Here is a 19689-nt window from a genome sequence, read left to right on the forward strand (position 1 = left end):
ATTTACTAGTGTGTTTTGGATCATTGTCCTGTTTCATGATCCACTTTCTCTGGACTGTTTCATAAATTTTAAACTAATCATCTGGATATATAAATGATTGTGTTTTTTTTTTTCAATTTTACTTTAAAATAATTTGTATTTTGTCTTAATGCTAATTTTCACTGTGATATATACTGTATCTGTGGATATCAAGCTTTTTTTCCTCTTAAAATTTTCAATACAAACAAGAATATTTTAGAGTAGATTTTTAATGATGTGTTTCTGAACACATTGAATTGAAACTTGAAAGCACATGGCACAACAAGAGTTCATTTTATGAAGTCCACATAAATATGAATTTATGTGGACTTTAAAGCTCAATGTTGCCTTTAAAGAAAGAAGTGATTTATTCAGTTTCAAAGCCAATGAATACACATCCTTGTCTTCAGAAAATTATTGATCCTAAAGTTTTTAAATTTTTTTTTTTACAAATTATCTATACATTTTTGGAAGGGCAAAACATATACTGTACCACTACATGTAATAACATATACTACAGTACTATGATTATAACATTTTAACATATTGTCAAACACATTATGTTAAGTTCAGTTAAATAAAAAAATATGTTCTAACTTAAACAGTATTATTCTTTCAGATTCTGTGGATTTTTTCCAAACCAAAACGAATCCACTGTATATGTACTTACATCTCCTGTTTTGTGTGACTTTTGAGACACTGAGCCATGAGTGATTCCAATACAACTCTGCATTATGAATTCATTATTGTGGGATTGCCTGGCCTGCAGGAGCACTACACTGCGCTTTTCATCTTCTTCCTCTTCCTCTTCCTTGTCACCTTCCTGGGTAATCTGCTGATTGTGGTGTTAGTCGCCCTGGATCATCGGCTCCACACACCCATGTATTTCTTCCTGTGGAACTTAAGTCTCCTAGATATTCTGCTGACGTGTACTGTCATACCAAAGTTGCTGGCAATTATTTTGTGTCGTGACAACACCATCTCTTTCTCAGGTTGTTTTGCACAGATGTATTTTTTTATTACATTGCCTGCTGCTGAAGGATTTCTTTTAGCAGCTATGTCTTATGACAGATATACAGCAATAGTAAAGCCTTTGCATTACAACACCATCATCAACACCAAGGTCTGTCTTATAATGACTGTCACAGTCTGGGTTCTGGGCATTCTTGCACCTCTTCCATCAATAATATTGGCAAGTATGTTTCCATACTGTAAATCAAACTTTATCCTACATATTGTTTGTGATTATCCCACTGTAATGGCATTAGCCTGTGGCGACATTACAGCTCAAGCAAATGTTGCTCTTTTTCTTGCCATGTTTTCAATCTATGTTACCTTTTTCTATGTCTTATGGACGTACTGCAGAATTATAGCATCAGTAATGAAACTGAAAACTATGGAGAGCCATAAAAAGGCTTTCTCAATGTGTTCTTCACACATGACAGTGGTATTTTTTTACTATGTGTCTGCTGCTGTGGTGTATATTAGTTTAAGAGTGGAAAACATCCACCCAGAAGGACGCATTTTCATTGGGTCTGTGTACAATTTCCTAACCCCTTTGCTCAACCCCATCATTTATAGCTTAAGGAATGAAAAAATAAAGGCAGCAGCTCAGCGAAACCTTAGATTCCACACTCCCCACAGTGTAAAGAATACTGTCAGCATAAGTCAATAGTTTAGTTACAAATGGCTATGCTCACTCCTTCATAAAAACAAAGTTAATTTTTCCATAAATTATATATTGTATGACACTATGCTTATGTGATGGAGCTTGTTCACAGTTTCTCTGAAATCTCTGAAATATAAATACCAAGGTAAGAAAATGACAGTGTATAGTTGGTCCTATTTATTTATAGAAGTTCAGGTAGTTAGCTGTGTCAGCATGCATAGACTGCAAAGGAACAAGTGTCACTCACCTGAAAAAGGCTCCACAGCTGAAACATTCTGGGTTTTTTTCTCCTCTATACTTTTTCCTATTTAATTGTATGTACTGGTGACATTGGGGAGAAGGAGTTCACTGCAGTCCAATTTGATTTTTTAAAGAACTTGTAACTGTAAGAATTAATATTTTTAACATACTGTATAAACAATGTAGATGATGTATAGATGTAATAGATGTATTTAGAATGATGATAGCAATTTTCTAATCATAAGTAAACAAATGTGCAGCCTTTTGAAAATAAAAAGCAGTAATTAATACATTTTTAACTGCAAAATCCAGAAAATCCCTGCCCAGACAAGAATTCTGCAAACATCAGTAAAAAATCTGACAATAGAATTCCTTCGGTCCACAGTTACAACCCATCAACAACGAAGAAAGTTGAAAATTATTTCATACAGATGGGTACAGAACCCTTAAGAATACTTGGTTCAGAATATGACTCATCCCTCAAGGAATCGTTTTAAAGGTTATTTTCCATTCAATAGACTGAGATTTACCACCTGAGAAAATATAAAATCCAAGGACAGAGATCAGAGGCCCTAAATGATTAACTTTTCACCAAACCTTTACAGGCACTTCTAAAAAGTAGCTTCCCACTTTTCCTGTGAAAATGTAATTGACTGTATGTTGGAGAACTCTAAATTTTGTTGTACTACTTACTGTATACATTAGTTATACATTACATTATATTATATCAGTTACATACATACTGTTACACCTTTACATATACAACAATTTTCTGTTGTGTGATATCTCAATAAAAATAAACTCAGTGTTGAATAAATCATTTTAGGAGAGTCTTACCTCCCATAGTAAAACAGAACATGAACTACTGACCTTTGAAATTATATCAATAAACATTGCATTCTTCCATTCAGACATCATCACAAATACCATTTACAGACCGTGGGCCTGAGATGGGTTTTTTTCAAAGTCCACACAGCAGTGATGCTTGTGATATTGAGGGAAAATGCTTAAAAACAAAGTAATATTGATCCCACTTTTGGTGTGCTGTACTTGAATAGGTATAAACTTTTTGATCAGTGCATTTATTCCTGAAAACAATGTGCCTATTATTGGCAAAATGAAGCCAGAACAGCAGTATCAACCAACAATGATGGAATATTGACCAACAATATCAGGTTGGAGAGTGTCAGATTATCGTCATGTAAGTATCAAGATTTTTTCTGATATATTTTTTAGGTTTAAGATTATTTATATCTCACAAAATTTGTTCTGTTTTACTTTCTTTTTACTTTGCTTTTAACAGTAACAATAAGTAGCCTGTTTACCTCATATCCATCATTCAAAATAAAATACAATCATTATCCATTAATACAAATGGAAATAAACTAGGGACAAAACAGAACAACCCTACAGTACTAAAATAATCCTTGAAAGAAAAAAATGAATTAAGAAAGGTGATTTTTTATATAAGTCCAAAGTGGTGACCAGATCTTCCAACAGTGCTCTGATCTCGAGTCGAGATCACAAATATTTATTTCCAGAGGTTGAAATGTTGCTACCTGAGAGAGCCACATTTCAACAGTTGGTACCTTGGAGACAGAACATAGCAGCAAAATACATTTTTTGCTAAATTAACAATAATAAAAAAATAGATATTCTGAATCTTTGTCAAGTTTGACTGCATAATCACTATGGAGAAGATATATTTCTGCAGGTATAGTAAAATGTATGAAGAGGAAAGGTCTAAATTCCTTTTTCAGGTCCAGTCTAGAAGTCCTTTATTTTTCATTTTCAGAGGGAAATCAGGATTGAGGGCGATAGGAGATGCAGGAGAGTATTGTGTACTACAAATTTATCTGACAGATTTCTCAATACACTAACATTGTTAATAAAGGGCAGAGATTGTATAAGTAATGGATGACATACTGCTGATTCTATATTCACGCAAAATTAAAGTAAACAAGTGCTTTATTTGGGAAACCCAATAATATAGCTCAAAGTGTGGAACCGCAACACCTCCCTTTTCTCTTGATTTTAATAATTCTTCAAATTTGAACCTCATTTTTTATTATTCCAGTTAAATTTAGATATATTTGTATTTTGTTCTGTAAAGAAAAGAATTAGGCAGGTGGCAATGAAGAGACTGCAAAAGACAAATCAAACAAGGAATAATATTAATGCTTTCCACTTATATCCTCCCATAAAAGGAAATTGAAAAAGGTCATCATGTGGTTATATCATGTAATATCAAAAAGGAGGGGTGAGAGTGGACAGCCCTGTCTTGTGCCTCTACCAATCTGGACTCTATTATAAGACCATTTGTGGTTACCACAGCTTGGGGATTATAGTAATTTAATTAAATATACTGTATTTTGGTTTAAGGTTAAACTTTTCTGGACTAGTAAACAGAAAATTTAATTCCACTTTGTGAAATGCTCTTTCAGCATCAAGAGAGTAATAATGTGGGCTCTTTATTGTTATTGATCAGATCTATAATGTTAAATTACTGACACAAATTGTCTAAACTATATCTGGGTTTCACAAATCCTGTCTGATCAGGTTTAATACTACTTGGTAATATTTTTTTTTATTATATGAGCAAGAACCTTTGCTAATATCTTACAATTGGAGTTAAATATGCTTATGGGCCTATATGATGAACAGTCTTCTGTAAGCAGATAGAGGCTGTATCAGACAGTCTCAGGTAATGAGCCTTCATCTAGTAGATTTTGGAATACTTTCAAAAAGATTTGTTGAAGTTCAGGCCAAAATGTTTTGTAAAATTCTGGAAGCTATCTAGGTATCTAGCCCAGGTGACTTGCTCAAGGGCACAAGAAAAATTGTTTTCAGAACCTTTTCTGGGGTAAAAGGTGTATTTTTTAATTAATCCATTTAATAATTTCTCCACATCTTCTCAGTAGTTTAACATTATGACCAATATGTGTAGTACAGGAGTGCCCAACCTTTTTTAACGCAAGATCAACTTTTTCATCTGCCAGTCCAGCCAGTTCTACCAGTGTGAATTTGAAGCTCTGATGTAGGAAAAAAAGACTGTGGGCACATCAGTATATTAACTATACCCATCATTAAAATGACAGCAAATAAAAGAAAGTGAGTCCTGTTACAGTGAACAAGTAATGTTCTCCATTTTAGAAAAAAAGAATATCCTACCTTAATGTGAGCCTTGGCACTGAGAAGCTTACTTGAGAATTGTTTTTGGAACATGTTGACACTGCTGATCATGTCGATGACATTTTTATTGTGAATGTTATCCCTGCAGCTTGACATTCAGCTCATTTAGAAGTTTAGTCAAGTCTGTGAGGAATGCTAAATCCAGAAGGCACTAGTCATCTTCTAATTGGGCATATTTACCATGTTTAGACGACTTGGGAAACTGATTTCAGGCAACGGCTGTCTGAACCTCGCTAAAAATGTTTGTTTTTTTAAATCTCTAAACAGCAAGTCAGCAGCCTCAACAAATGCTTTTTTATTACTTCTCAATCTCTGAATGACTTTTTGTGTTCAGCCAGGATGTGGCTCACATGGAATGATGTAACGATTGCCACTTTCCCTCTTGTATTAGGCCTTGTGAAAACCGACTGCTGGTAGTTGAGAATTTAATTTTTCCACTCTTCTTTTCCATAATTTACTTTTATCGGGAAAGTTCACATCATATGTTTTGTGTACAGTTTTGAAATTTTGTTCTATACTGTATTTCCCTTTTTCACGTAGATGCTAGCATTGCAGATTTGAATGTGAAAGTAAAAAATAATAATCATGCTCCCATTCCGTTAAGTTTTCAGTCTCTTTGCTTCATCATTTTTGCTCAAACACTACAACTATCAAATAGGAAATCAAACTTATCAAACTGTTTAGAGAATTTGTCACTGTCACGCCCTCTGCAGCCAGAGGGTGCTCCTACTCTGTCCTGTCCCTAGTTTCCTGCTTTGCTGTCCTTCCGGTCTCCCTCTTTCCCTGGGCTATATATTTCCGGGTCTTTCATTCTGCCGGTGCTCAGCATTGACGTTCGCATGTCCTGAAACCCACCTAGCACCAGGTCACCCCACGTCTGCTACCTGAGGGCATAGGTTTCTATACGGCATTCCCTGAACAGCTGAGCCCGGGCTAACCCCAGTCTCTCCACTATGCATGGGTCTATTCGCTCTCCTGCCATTCTTCAGTTCATTCTTTCTGACATCTGTGACAGTCACAGCCAGTCTGTTTTGATACACTATGCACTGTAGCAAATGTGGGGTTCGTGCGACAGTAACCTAGAGAACCTTCTTGGGTAGCACACACAACACTAATTATGGAGCTCCTGTAGCCTTTTTTTCAGTATCAGCTAGCACTCAGGGAAGATACTTTTACAATCTGAATGAATGATCTGAATGAATTTTTAGGCTATCAAAAAAAGTAGTCAAATAGCCCATTTATTTTTGGCCAAACATTCTTGAGATCGACTGGCAAGCACTCTGAGATTGATGGGTCGATCGCGATCGACTGGTTGGGCACCCCTGGTGTAGTGCAACAGTAGTGGGCTGAAGGTGCTCTTGTTATCAGTGTTGTGTAGTTCAGACATAAGGACAACTTCCCTTAAACAAAGGTTGTTTCAATGGATTGTGCCCACAGTGATTTGACCTATGACCTGATTATTGTTCCCTTGAGAAAAGAAAACATACTAGAATATGATCTGCAGTGACCTTTCACTGTCACAAGGATTTACTGGCTGAGTGATTTAGAATTTGGAAGTGTCTCCTAACTCTTAAAGCTAGGCTGCATTACAGTATGATCGTATGTAATAGGTTTATTCCATGCTGAAAAGAGAAGAAAGAAAACACAACATTTCGGCATGAAGAAGGCTCCATGGTGACAAAGGCTAAACTTTTAGCTTCAGTAACATGTAAGTCGTATGGCCAACATTACATACATGTTTGTAATGACAATATAGTGTTGATAATATTTATTGTCAGTAATAATATCAGTAGCAGTTTGAAATTATTTGTTGTCATTAATAAATGACTTAGCTTCAATATATGTTGTGATATTTAGAAACATAAAACATGTCAATATAGTGTCCATAATATTTGCCATTTTAGATTTTCAAAGAAATGTTTATTTGTTAAAAATATTCCTGAAGGAATAGGAGGAAAACTCATGGCGACAGCAGGGTTTGACCCACAGGCCTCAGGCTTGTAAAGTACATGCTTAAGCCATCAACCCACAGACACAGTCACATGGAAACAGACATACACATATCCATAGAAAGTCTTATACTACTGTTTGAGCTACAATATATGAATATTATTATATCGTTATTAATTTCTTTAGATACGCGATTCCATAGTATATTCCCTATTAATCAAATTCTAAAAGTATGCTTTTGTTTACTCCAATAACGAGCGTATTCACAGAAAAGGTTCACAGAGTATATAAACTTAATATGGTCAGAAGGAGCATGTAAAAACGTTTGCAAAATAACCACATGTAAGACTTTGATACTTAAAATGTTTAGGAAGAAGGTAGAAATGTGGTGTGTATTTTTTCTTTAAACTGCCAAGACCAGCAATATACAGTTTACATGATATGTTTATGTTCCTAAATTAATATTGTTTATGATCATCAGATGCGTTATGCTCCTCTTCTTTTTATGCACAGCTACTAAAATTTCTCTTTAGTTGTAAAATTCCATATAAATATATAATACTAAGCAGATTAAAATGTGCACAGCAAAGAGATTAAATGATTAAATCTTTTCACTAGAGACCAATGCACCACGAGTGCCCCTGTCTGTCATTTTGGTCAGCCAATCACATACCACGGTATGCTGCTGTAGCTTGTGGGTAGTTACGTGCGGTACAGGTTTGTACTGTGCAGTTTGAATGGCTGCATCTGTATGTAGTTGCACAGAAGTGCAATTGTACAACGTTTCGGCCATGGAGCCTTCTTCAGGTGTGAAAAAGACAGGGCAGAATTAAATTCAGGGTGTTAATTTCTCACACCTGCAGAAGGCTCCAAAGCCGAAACGTTGTTTTCTTCATTCTCTTTTCAGCACGGAATAAACCTATTACTTGTTCCTTTGCAGCCTACGCATGTTGAACAATGTTAAAAGAATACATTCATATATATCTTTATCAGTAAAAATGGTTTTGAAGGTTTGTTTGGTATAGCCTGAACACCAAATAAATATTTTTGCAGCAGGCACACTGACATTGTACTGAAAATGTAGTCTTCTCCACAATTATTGGCACACTTCATACAGATGAGCAAAAAAGTCTGTAGAAACTAACCAACACAGGAAATTAACTACAGATGCAGCCATTCAAAATGCGCGGGCGATACCGCATTATTTTCCGGTACGCTGTACGCAGTCTACCGCGAGTTACCGGTAAATACCGCTAGCAAAATAATAGTATCCGGAATTTCCGCAAGGTGGAGCTAATAAAGCTCAACCTCTCATGTTTGAGCTGTAGCCATCAAAGTCTTTAACGAAGATATTACTAATAGTATTAATAATAAATGACCTTGGACAAGCTGTAAACTCAAAGTATTGCCCTGGTCCACATTCTTTTTTTCATTGACCGTCTTTGTAAAAGTAACACCACAGCATTTCACAATCACGCATTTTTTTCCAATCATGCAAAGTACAGTAATTTTTGAGAATCGATTCACCATGCCTTACACATGCTCATAAAAGAGATTGATTTAGGAACATAAACATATTACCGTATGCAAACTGTACTGTATACAGTATGTATATCTATATTTAATGTCTTAACTGTGCCCGTTTAAGTATTGAATATTTATATGGAATTTTAAAACTGAAGGGAAATCTTAGTGCCTGAGCATAAAAAGAATAGGAGCATACTGCAATGCGTGTGAAGGCCATAAACGATATTAATTTTGGAATATAAACATACAGTATATGGCTGGTCTCGGTACTTTAAAGAAAACATACACGAAACATGGTTTCATTATGACCAGAATCGGTCTTGAGATATTTTTAACTTGATTTACAATATTTGAGAGGTATGTCTTGACACCGATACTACGTAAATACTACTCACGTACTGTATATGTTTCTAGGTTTATATTATGCATTTCATACAGTCAAATTACTTTTGAGCAACTGATAAGAAGCGCGAAACGGTATGCCCAGGGCGTTTTAGTTTCGTTTTGTGCGGGGATTGCTTTAACTATATCGCCGTGGATTGATTAGAGATATCAAGTACATACAAGTCATTTTTTAAATGTTGTAGTTTGTCTTGTAAAAATGTTACGAGAACATCATCTGTCAACAATTACACAGGTTCTGTTTCCATATTGCTGATTTTGGTTACGTAATATTATTTTCTAATTTCACGTTGTGAATATATGATTTGGGCAAACAGAGCCGCAAAGAAGTACATTATGGGTTGTTGTTTTTTTTTGCAGTTTTATCTAGAACAAGCGATGCTTAAACCTTTGTCTGATTCTTGTGAAACTATCCACACGACAGTTACCTACAGTAGGAGTTGACTTCAGTGATGTCACTGATGGGATGTTTCTAAAAATCCATCCTCTGTAAAATGTCTTCTCTAGTTGTCCTGCATATGTATTCGCTAATAAAGCTGTGTGTTCTGAGCCTGGATCTCTACATTTCTGTATGAACCAGCTTAAAGGGCTAAAGACAGCTTGTGTTTAAATTGAGTGTAAGGTAATTTATGCTTCTAAAGTCATGGTCAGCATTTATTATTGTACTGTGCTGTAAACTTGTTCTGTGCCTAGTCACATTATTTTATAGCGTTTTTATAGCGTTATCAAATCTGGTGGCGCTGTGTGTTAGTTTCCTGACTCCCATGTCAGATGGTCTGTGATTGAATCCCATGGAACTATGACTTTATTTTTAACAAACATTTCTTTGAAAAAATGAAACGTTTCCCTTGGTCAGAGATTAAATAAAACCTCACTCGCACCAAACAAATTTATATTTCTAAATATCACAACATGATCGAATTTAAGTCTTTTTAATAACAATGAATAGTCACCTATGCGTTACAAAATAAACATTTATATTGATTTGAATCGCGTTTTGATTTAAATCGTAAACGCGTGTTTAAATATGTGTTTAAAGGCGATATACTGTATAAAAGCGCTGATTCTTATGGAGTGTGTTCCGCCGGGGATTCAAAAAATTTATTTTTTTTAATCGCGTATCTAAGGAAAATTGCAGTATAACTTTGTTCATGCACAAACAGTGGCATGTTACATTATAATTTGGGTGTCTCCCCTTGCCAGAAAGCTCTAAATTGCATTTTGAGTGCGGTTTTTGACTTTTTCTAAATTGCAACCCATAAATAAAGCTGATAAAGCTTAAACTAACTGTATTCTTAACTGTATTACAACGTAAATTGCAAAAATGCACTTGGAATCTGTCCAAGCCCTCCTACGAAAATTATTTAAACTGCGACACTGATCATTCATCTCTAAATAAACTTTATTTTATATAGCGTTTTAGGCGAATAGGTAATTAGATTGCTCATAAACCTAATCGCTTTTTCTACATAAACACAGCGTGATTGCTCTCTGAAAATGCTTTTCCTTTATATTTAGGCTCAGATTTCAACTATAGATCGCATTATTATAAACTTTCTTGGAAAAATGTATTTTATGTAAACCATGTTTGCTATTAATTCATTTAGGGCTAAAATATGTTCATTGTTTTCCAATCCAGCCGAGTTGATATTAGAAGCTTGCCACTCCCGGACTGTTACACCAACACATTAGCATGTTAAAGCGATTTCATTGAGGAGCCCAGCTACCAGTTAACACTGTACTTCCTACTTTGAAAATATCTGTGAAACCGGTTTAATTCGTCACAGCCAGCACTCCTGCAGAGAGGGGGTTGTACTCGTAAAGTAGAAGCAGGCAAGATTTCCAGCGAAAGACACCTCCCCCCCCCAAAAAAAAAAAAACCCAGTAAGCAGTAATGCTTTATGTTGAAAATTGAGGTGGATTTTGTTTATGATAAAGAGGATAAACTGGGATGGGAGGAGGGTTTGGTTTTGCATAAGGGGCGGGATTATGATAATTGGAGGAATTTGCGAGAGTATAATGGTTTGATATATTTAATTTTGTAATGTGGTCGTTATCTATGTTTTTGGTTGGTATTATGTTTATATGGTTGTTTTTGTTGGTTGGTTGTTATTATGGTTATTAATAATACGATCTAAAGTTGAAATCTGAGCCTAAATAAAAAGAAAAAGTGATTAGGTTTATGAGCAATCTAATTACTTATTCGTTTAAAACGCTATATAAAATAAAGTTTATTATTAATTTGCTGGACAGAGCGGTGAACATTATTATGCATAAGACAAAGATAACGATCCTGATCAGTTTAGAAATCTGTGTACGCTGTAAGGTTTTTACTTCTTAAACTTTTAAAATACACGTTTCGAATAGAAAGAAATCCTCTTCCTGGTACAGTCGCATGAAGAGAGAGGCGAAACAGCCCTACACAGCCCTGTCGCAGTACACGAATATAATCATTTCGTTATTGAATTCTTTAGATACGCGATTCCATATTATATTAGCAGAAAAGCTTAAACTACCACTTTTTCACACGCTATTTCACGTTAGTTAAATTTAATTTATTTATATATTATATATTTATATCTCTGACCAAGGGAAACGTCTCATTTTTTCAAAGAAATGTTTGCTCACAATGGCGACTGTCAGAAGATAGGACACAGCGGCACAGGCACCCGCTGAATGGAAAAGGGGCACTTTAATGTTCTGTATGGCTAATACTAAAGCCAATACTAATATTCAATACTTTAATATCCTTTTCTGTATGTTTAACAATAGTGGGTACTGGCCTAATTCGTCCCTGCTCCCGTTGTTAGGTGTTAATGTGTTGTTAAGTGTGAATTTGTACCTGTTTCCCTGAGGTCTGGCTTTTTTTCTGGAAAACCATAACTCTGGTCTTGTCCAGATTGACTGTCGGCGCCCAGGTCTGACAGTGCTGCTCCAGCAGTGCCAGGTTCTGGCGCAGCCTCTGTTCTGTGGGCGACAGCGGGACCAGGTCGTCTGCAGAGCAGGAACTCGATTTCCATAATTAATGCAGATCAGTAAATCAAGGGACAAAACAATTATTGTGCCCGGGTCCTCAATGGGCTTTGACGTGGTAATGCGTTGGTTTAACTGTCCGGGTGTGGCAAGCCTCTAATGTCTCCTGACTTTGAAAACCAAGTAATAACTTAACTATATGTGCAAACATTTCATATGTTGCTGTTGTGGATGCCTGTGGAGTGTATCTTATTTGCCGCGCACCCTCCCCCCCTCTTTCCCTCAATTCAATTCAATTCAAGGTGTTTTATTAGCATGGCAGATGGGTTCAATCAGTGCTGGGTATTTACTTTGCTTTGAGATTCCACTTTTAAAGGTGATATATAAATTTTTGACTAAAATAAATTGATATCTTTGTCTTCTAAGCTCTCTGTGTACAGTGGAGCCTCCTGTCCAGCCAGCACATGTCCACAGACATTCACAACAGCGACATATCATAAAACGTTTGCACATATAGTTAAATTATTAGTTGTTTTTCAGGAAGTTAAAAAAAAACACTTGAACTACTTATCCAGTCTCTCAAAATAAAAAACTAATAATAATGTAACACGCCACTGTTTGTTCATGAACAAAGTTATACTGAGATTTCCTTAGATACGCGATTAAAAAAAAAAAAAATATTTGAATCCCCAGCGGAACACATTCCATAAGAATCAGCGCTTTTACAGTATATATCGCCTTTAAAGGTGGCTTCTCAAAACGCTTTACAGGATAAAAACAACAAGAACAGCAACAACAACAATATTGTATTTCATTGCACTTTGAAAACCAAGTAATAACTTAACCATATGTGCAAACGTTTCATATGTTGCTGTTGTGAATGCCTGTGGAGTGTATCTTATTTGCCGCGCGCCCTCCCCCCCTCTCTCCCTCAATTTAATTCAATTCAAGGTGTTTTATTAGCATGGCAGATGGGTTCAATCAGTGTTGGGTATTTACTTTGCATTGAGATTCCACTTTTAAAGGTGATATATAAATTTTTGACTAAAATAAATTGATATCTTTGTCTTCTAAGCTCTCTGTGTACAGTAGAGCCTCCTGTCCAGCCAGCACATGTCCACAGACATTCACAACAGCGACATATCATAAAACGTTTGCACATATAGTGTGCAAAAATGCACTTTATTTACTAAAAATAAGACAGAGATACTGTATCAATTTATGTTGCATTAGCCTGATTATGATTAAAAAACACATAAAATTAAACACGCGTTTGCGATTTAAATCAAAACACAATATAAACATTTATATTGATTTAAATCGTATCGCATACTGTCCAGCCTCCATTTCTCTATAAAAATTTACTCTATTACACACACACACACAATAGAAGCAGGAAGCAGAAGCAGGGACCGTTGTCAGAAGGGAAGAAGGTGACTATTCATTATCAAAAATGACTTAGAATCGATCATGTTGTGATATTTTGAAATATAAAAGTCAATTGATTGTCCATAATATCGCTATTCTATTTTTTCGAAGAAATGTTTGTTAAAAGAAAAGTCTAGCACCAGCTGGATTTGAACACACAACCCGTGAGTTGGTAAGCGGGCACGTAGACCAGTAGGCTACAGGGGAAGTCACATGAAGAGGGAATCAAAACAGCCCTACACAGCCCTGTCGCAGTACATGAATATAATCATATCGTTACTAAATTCTTTAGATACGCGATTCCATATTATATTCCCTATTAATCAAATTCTAAAAGTATGCTTGTTGACTCCGGTATCTCTTTAGTTAAAGACTTCGATGCTTAAAATGTTTAGGGAGAAATGGAATACTGGTGTGTATTTTTTCTTTAAAGTACCAAGACCAGCCATATACAGTACTGTATGTTTATGTTCCAAAATTAATATCGTTTATGGCCTTCACACGCGTTACAGTATGCTCCTATTCTTTTTATGCTCAGCTACTAAGATTTCCCTTCAGTGGTAAAATTCAATATCTACAATGGGCACAGCAAAGACGTTTACTGTAAGTCTTTCTACGACAGACCAACGGACCACAAGTGCCCCTGTCGGTCAACCAATCACGTACTGCGGTGCCGCGCGTCATCTTGCGTCACAATGCGCGACACCACCTGCGGTACGTGTCTGTAACGCGCACTTTGAATGGCTGCATCTGTATATCATAGTTTTGCAAGATGTGGCATATACTTTATTCATTATTCAGTGGAATCAACTAAAATTACACTTTTCTTAAATTCTATATATTTATTTCCACAATTATCGGCTCCACTGTTTTCAGTACTTCAGTACCCTCATCGTGCAAGGATAACTGCAGTGAGCCTTTTACTATAATGTTTTATGAGACTAGAGAATACATTTGAAGGCATGCTATACCTTAATTTATCATATAGTTAATTATAATTATAATTAAATAGCCAAGTAACCATTTCTTTGTGGATTTTGATGTATGCTTGGAGTTTTTGTCTCGCTGGAAGTTCGATTTGCTTCCACGTTTAAGCCTGCTGGCAGAGGCGACCAGGTTTTTGGCTAAAATGTCCTGGTACTTGGTAGAGCAGATGACCTTCACATGGGCCCCAGGATCAGTGGGAGCAAAACATCCCCATAACATCAAAGATCTACCATCAGATATACAGTAGGTACAATGTTCTTTTCTGCATATATATCCTTCTTATAATGCTGAAATAGTACAGATGCAGCCATTCAAAGTGCGCAGCTCTTAATTGCATTTTGAGTGCGGTTTTTGACTTTTTTAAAATTACAACCCATAAATAAAGCTGATACTGTTTAGACTTTTGATTATTTTAAACTGTATTACAGCAGCACAATGCACAATGCAACGTAAATCGCTACCTTTGTCTTCTGCGTAATAATGTTCACCTCTCTGTCTAGCAAATTAACAATAGTAATGATAATTAACTTTATTGTATATGGCGCCTTTAAAGGTATTTTCAAAGTAGAAGGGGGTGAGTCTTCCAGCGAAAGACACCTCTCCCCCCCCCCCCAAAACCCCTTTTTTTTGCTTACAGTAGTACTTAAGTACAGTACAGTAAGTACAGTACTTACTTACGGTAGTACTTCTCGCATTAAGAAAGCTAGGCGTTAGCATAAATTATTAGTAATCAATAATATTAAATTTAGCACTGTAATAAATTGTGCTAAAAATAAATTCTATTCTACTCTGAGAATGTAGGGGGGAGGAAGAATGCCCGTCATCTTTTCACTGACTGCAATATTATGGACACTCAATTGACTTTTTAAAAAAAAAACACATTTTTTTTTACAGCACCCCACCGAGCCCACGCACCAGCATTATATTCTCATTTACGGGTAGAATATGTTCATTGTCTTCCAATGAAAGACGGGTTCCTTTCGCCCAAGTCGGGAGACATTAGAAGCTTGCCACACCCGGACTGTTACACTAACGCATTAGCAAGTTAAAGCTATCCCATTGAGGAGCTGGGCGCAATAATTGTTTTGTTCCTTGATTTTCTGATCTGCAAGGCCATTTGGCTGCAGCGAATGTGAATTCTGTCTGGCATTGCTAGATTGTGAAAAAATAAAGGTATTTAAATCAAGATGGGGGTTAAGGGAGTCATCTCTATGACACTCTCCCTTATAAAATTAACGTGAAACTAAAAATAAGATACAATCTACAGACATTCACAACATAGACATATCTTAAAACATTTACATATATTGTTAAATTATTACTTTGAATATATATTTTAAGTTACTGAAACAGCCAGTTAATAAAATCGTTGCAATTTTGTTCTTGTTTGGAGGTGGGGATATTCTGACAATAATTGATTTAAAGTCAATCTGTCAAAGTGCAATGAAATACAATATTACGCTGGGTAAACGTTCCGAGGTCAAATTCTTCCGTGACAGGGGTACCTTTAAAGCGCAGACGACAGCACCGATAAATTTTGGCGCGCCCTCTCTTTAAAGCCCTGGCCAAATACGAAGACAGTACGTACAGTTATAATTCAAACTGAATTAAAAACTACACATCCCAGTTACCATGGTGGTGCTTGTGATCATTGCGTTTAACCAATGAAACAGGGCGAAAAATTATTCATATGACTTTGGGGCTGAGTTTAGAAATCTTAACCTATCAACAACAAAGCAAAATGTACACGATAGGCTACCTCAAACTGTCAGTTACACGACTGTGTACATCGCTTAAGCCACTCCTATTTGGCATTTTAGTTATGGAGGCGGAAAGACACCCCTCCCCCCACCTCTGGGTGCCTGACTTGTCGCCATCTTTAACCATTTCATGTCCGAGTCGCAGTAGGTAGAGACACGTACAAAAAAAAGTTCATTCCAGCTACAATACATATATATTTTTGTGGTAAGAGGGAGCAAAACATTTTTTTACTGCCTACATTTACTGCTAGTAATTAGTATACGATTTATAGTTGAAATCCTGAGCCTAAATATAAAGTTAAAATCTCGACAAACAAAGCAATGTAGAAAATGCGCATACAGAAATACACAGAAAATAAATCCGTTCTGACATTTCAAATCAGTTTCGATCAAGGTCTCCAAAATGAACAAGAAAAAGAGCTTTTTCAGACAACAATTACGCTGTGTTTATGTAGAATAAGTGATTCGATTTATGAGCAATCTAATTTCTTATTCGTTTAAAACAGTGAAACAGCTGCAAAAGATCACCCGTTTTTCGCGCATAAAAAGTGGTTATTAACTCTTGAAATCTGTTTTTATAGGTTTTAAAGTCGTGCAATGTCTAAGCTGGAACACATCATTATATCTCATTTTTTATTTCTTTTTTTTAAAAAATTAAAAATCGTTTGCCTAGCCTAACAGTATTGTTGTTATTGTTTTTATCCTGTAAAGCGCTTTGAGGAGCCACCTTAAAAGGCACTATATACAATAAAGTTTATTATTATTACTATTGTTAATTTGCTGGACAGAGAGGTGAACATTATTACGCAGAAGACAAAGGTAGTGATTTATGTTGCATTGTGCATTGTGCTGCTGTAATACAGTTTAAAATAATTAAAAGTCTAAACAGTATCAGCTTTATTTATGGGTTGTAATTTAAAAAAAGTCAAAAACCGCACTCAAAATGCAATTAAGAGCTTTCTGGCAAGAGGAGACAACCAAATTAATAATGTAACATCCTACTGTTTGTGCATGAATATAGCTTGCTATTTCCTTAGATACGCAATTCATGTTTTTTTTTTAATCCGCGGCGGAACCGGGCATCCATAAGAATCAAGTAATAGGTTTATTACCTAAAACACATTCCATAAGAATCAGCGCCTTTATATAGCACCTTTAAAGGTGAGATCTAAAGGGATTCCCAAACGGTAGAAGCAGAAAGCAGAAGCAGGAACCATTGTCAGAAGCAAAGAAGGTGACTATTCATTGTTATTAAAAAATGACTTTGATTCGAACATGTTGTGATCTTTAGAAATATAAAAAGTCAATTAATTATCCATAATATTGCTATTTTATTTTTTCAAAGAAATGTTTGTTGAAAGAAAAGTCACAGAACAGGCTGGATTTGAAGAGCCAACTTGTCATTTACAAGTGCGGCACCTAGACCACAGCACCACTTGCAAGATTGTGCAATGAATGGTGAAAAAGCCCTACACAAACAGTATCAACAGACATTGTACAGCGTATACTATTGTGTTGCAGTACATGAATATAATTATATTGTTATTAATTTCTTTAGATACGCGATTCCATATATTCCCTATTAATCAAATTCTAAAACCTTAAAACTACCACTTTTTATACACATATTATTTCATATGTTAGTTAAAGACTTCGATGCTTAAAATGTTTAGGGAGAAATGGAATACTGGTGTGTATTTTTTCTTTAAAGTACAGAGACCAGCCATATACAGTTTACTTACTGTATTGTCATACTGTATGTTTATGTTCCAAAATTAATATCGTTTATGGCCTTCACACGCATTATGCTCCTATTCTTTTTATGCCCAGTGGTAAAATTCCATATAAATATTCAATACTAAAACGGGCACAGTAAAGACATTTAATATACATATACATAAAGACTACAGTACAGTTTGCATACGGTAATGTTTATGTTCCTACTGTAAATCAATATCTTTTATGAGCATGTGAAAGGCATGGTGAATTGGAGATTCTCAAAAATTACTGTACTTTGCATGATTGGAAAAATATGCGTGATTGGATCAACGAAATGCTGTGGTGTTACTTTTACAAAGACGGTCAATGAAAAAAAGAATTTGGACCAGGGCAATACTTTGAGTTTACAGCTTGTCCAAGATCATTCATTATAAATACTATCAGTAATATCTTCGTTAAAGACTTTGATGGCGACAGCTCAAACATGAGAGGTTGAGCTTTATTAGCTCCACCTTGCGGAAATTTGAGACATGCATGGGGACATGTGAGGAAAATTGAGGGAAAGTTCTGTAATGATAACAGTGCCCTGAGTTACCCTTATTTCATGGTGAAAAACAATCTCCTCTACCAGGTGCAGAAGAGGGATCAAGAAGAAGTGGAGCAACCTGGCCCATAGCCACCTCCTGGGAGGACACCTGGGCGTGAAGAAGACAGCTGAGAGACTGCTCGCTCTGTTCTTTTGGCCAGGTATATATAAGGCCATTGAGAAATATTGTCGGGAATGCCCAGAATGTCAGAAAACTGCCCGCATCCTCCACCAATTGTGGTGTCTCCGGGGGAAAGGTTTATGTACTGTAGAGACAAGTACTCACAACACACTTCTCTTTTAATTCCTGTGGCGTTTTTCGCTGTTTCTCCAGCTCGTCCGTCTTCCAAGCCAGTCCGCAATCCATTCTCTCAGTCCTTATTCAGTCCCAGTTCCAAAGTCCGTAGAACTCCACAAATCCGCGCTGTATCCAAATCCCAAACCGTAAACCATAATCCTTTTTTAATTTCCGTTAATTCCGTTATTCTTAAATCCGTACAAACACCGTCTTGATACCAGTATCGCCTACAAACGCATTCAACTACTGGCTTCCGCGCCGGTTCACTGGTTCCAGGGCATATATATTTTGTTTCCTGATGAGACCAACCTGTGTCTTGTTGTTTTTCGGACTGACCCCTTTCTGTCTGCAGGTCAGCTGATTTCTCTTAGTGGCCATCTTAGTCAGGTCTAAGTCAAGTATATTGAGCAGATCGTTCCTGAAATACAGGTCCTGAATGACCCTTCCTCTGGTCATCTTACAGTATGTTTTGAATCATTGTCCTGTTTCATGATCTGCGTTCTCTGGGCTGTTTCAAAAATTTTAAATTTCTCATCCGGCTATATAAAAAAATAGTTTTAATTTATAGTCTGTTGGGAACACAAAATAATACACAAAGTAATGGTTTACAATTAGGTACTGTAGGTACAGATGCAGCCATTCAAAATGAGCGGTAAAAACCCGCGGTACAGTAACCTACCCGCAGGGCACCGGAGGGCACCGCGGTAAGTGATTGGCTGGCCAAAATGACCGACAGGGGCACTCGTGGTGCATTGGTTGGTAGTGAAAAGATTTAATCATTTAATGTCTTTACTGTGCACATTTTAATCCGCTTAGTTTTGAATATTTATATGGAATTTTACCACTAAAGGGAAATTTTAGTAGCTGAGCATAAAAAGAAGAGGAGCATAACGCATCTGAAGGTCATAAACGATATTAATTTAGGAACATAAACATTACT

General features: G+C 36.1%; 1 protein-coding gene across 1 annotated transcript; it reads left to right on the forward strand.

Annotated features, from left to right (window-relative positions):
- The first annotated feature begins 724 nt into the window (after window positions 1-724).
- LOC148836386 (olfactory receptor 6N2-like) lies at window positions 725-19110 on the forward strand. The gene is made up of 4 exons (XM_088914156.1): window positions 725-1374; window positions 18497-18612; window positions 18786-18877; window positions 19102-19110. The coding sequence occupies exons 1-4, from the start codon at window positions 725-727 to the stop codon at window positions 19108-19110; spliced, it is 867 nt and encodes a 288-aa protein (XP_088770282.1).
- Window positions 19111-19689: the final 579 nt, after the last annotated feature.

The sequence above is a fragment of the Atractosteus spatula genome, chromosome 4 (genome assembly GCF_055471065.1).
Source record: "Atractosteus spatula isolate fAtrSpa1 chromosome 4, fAtrSpa1.hap1, whole genome shotgun sequence".
Taxonomy (NCBI): Eukaryota; Metazoa; Chordata; class Actinopteri; order Semionotiformes; family Lepisosteidae; genus Atractosteus; species Atractosteus spatula.

Bases quoted from the DNA above. Each gene is read 5' to 3' on its own strand.
- LOC148836386 (XM_088914156.1), top strand. From the start codon at position 725: ATGAGTGATTCCAATACAACTCTGCATTATGAATTCATTATTGTGGGA. The intron at 1,375-18,496 runs GTACTGCAGAAT...CTCCTCTACCAG, and splicing joins TTTTTCTATGTCTTATGGAC to GTGCAGAAGAGGGATCAAGA. The intron at 18,613-18,785 runs GTATATATAAGG...CTGTTTCTCCAG, and splicing joins CGCTCTGTTCTTTTGGCCAG to CTCGTCCGTCTTCCAAGCCA.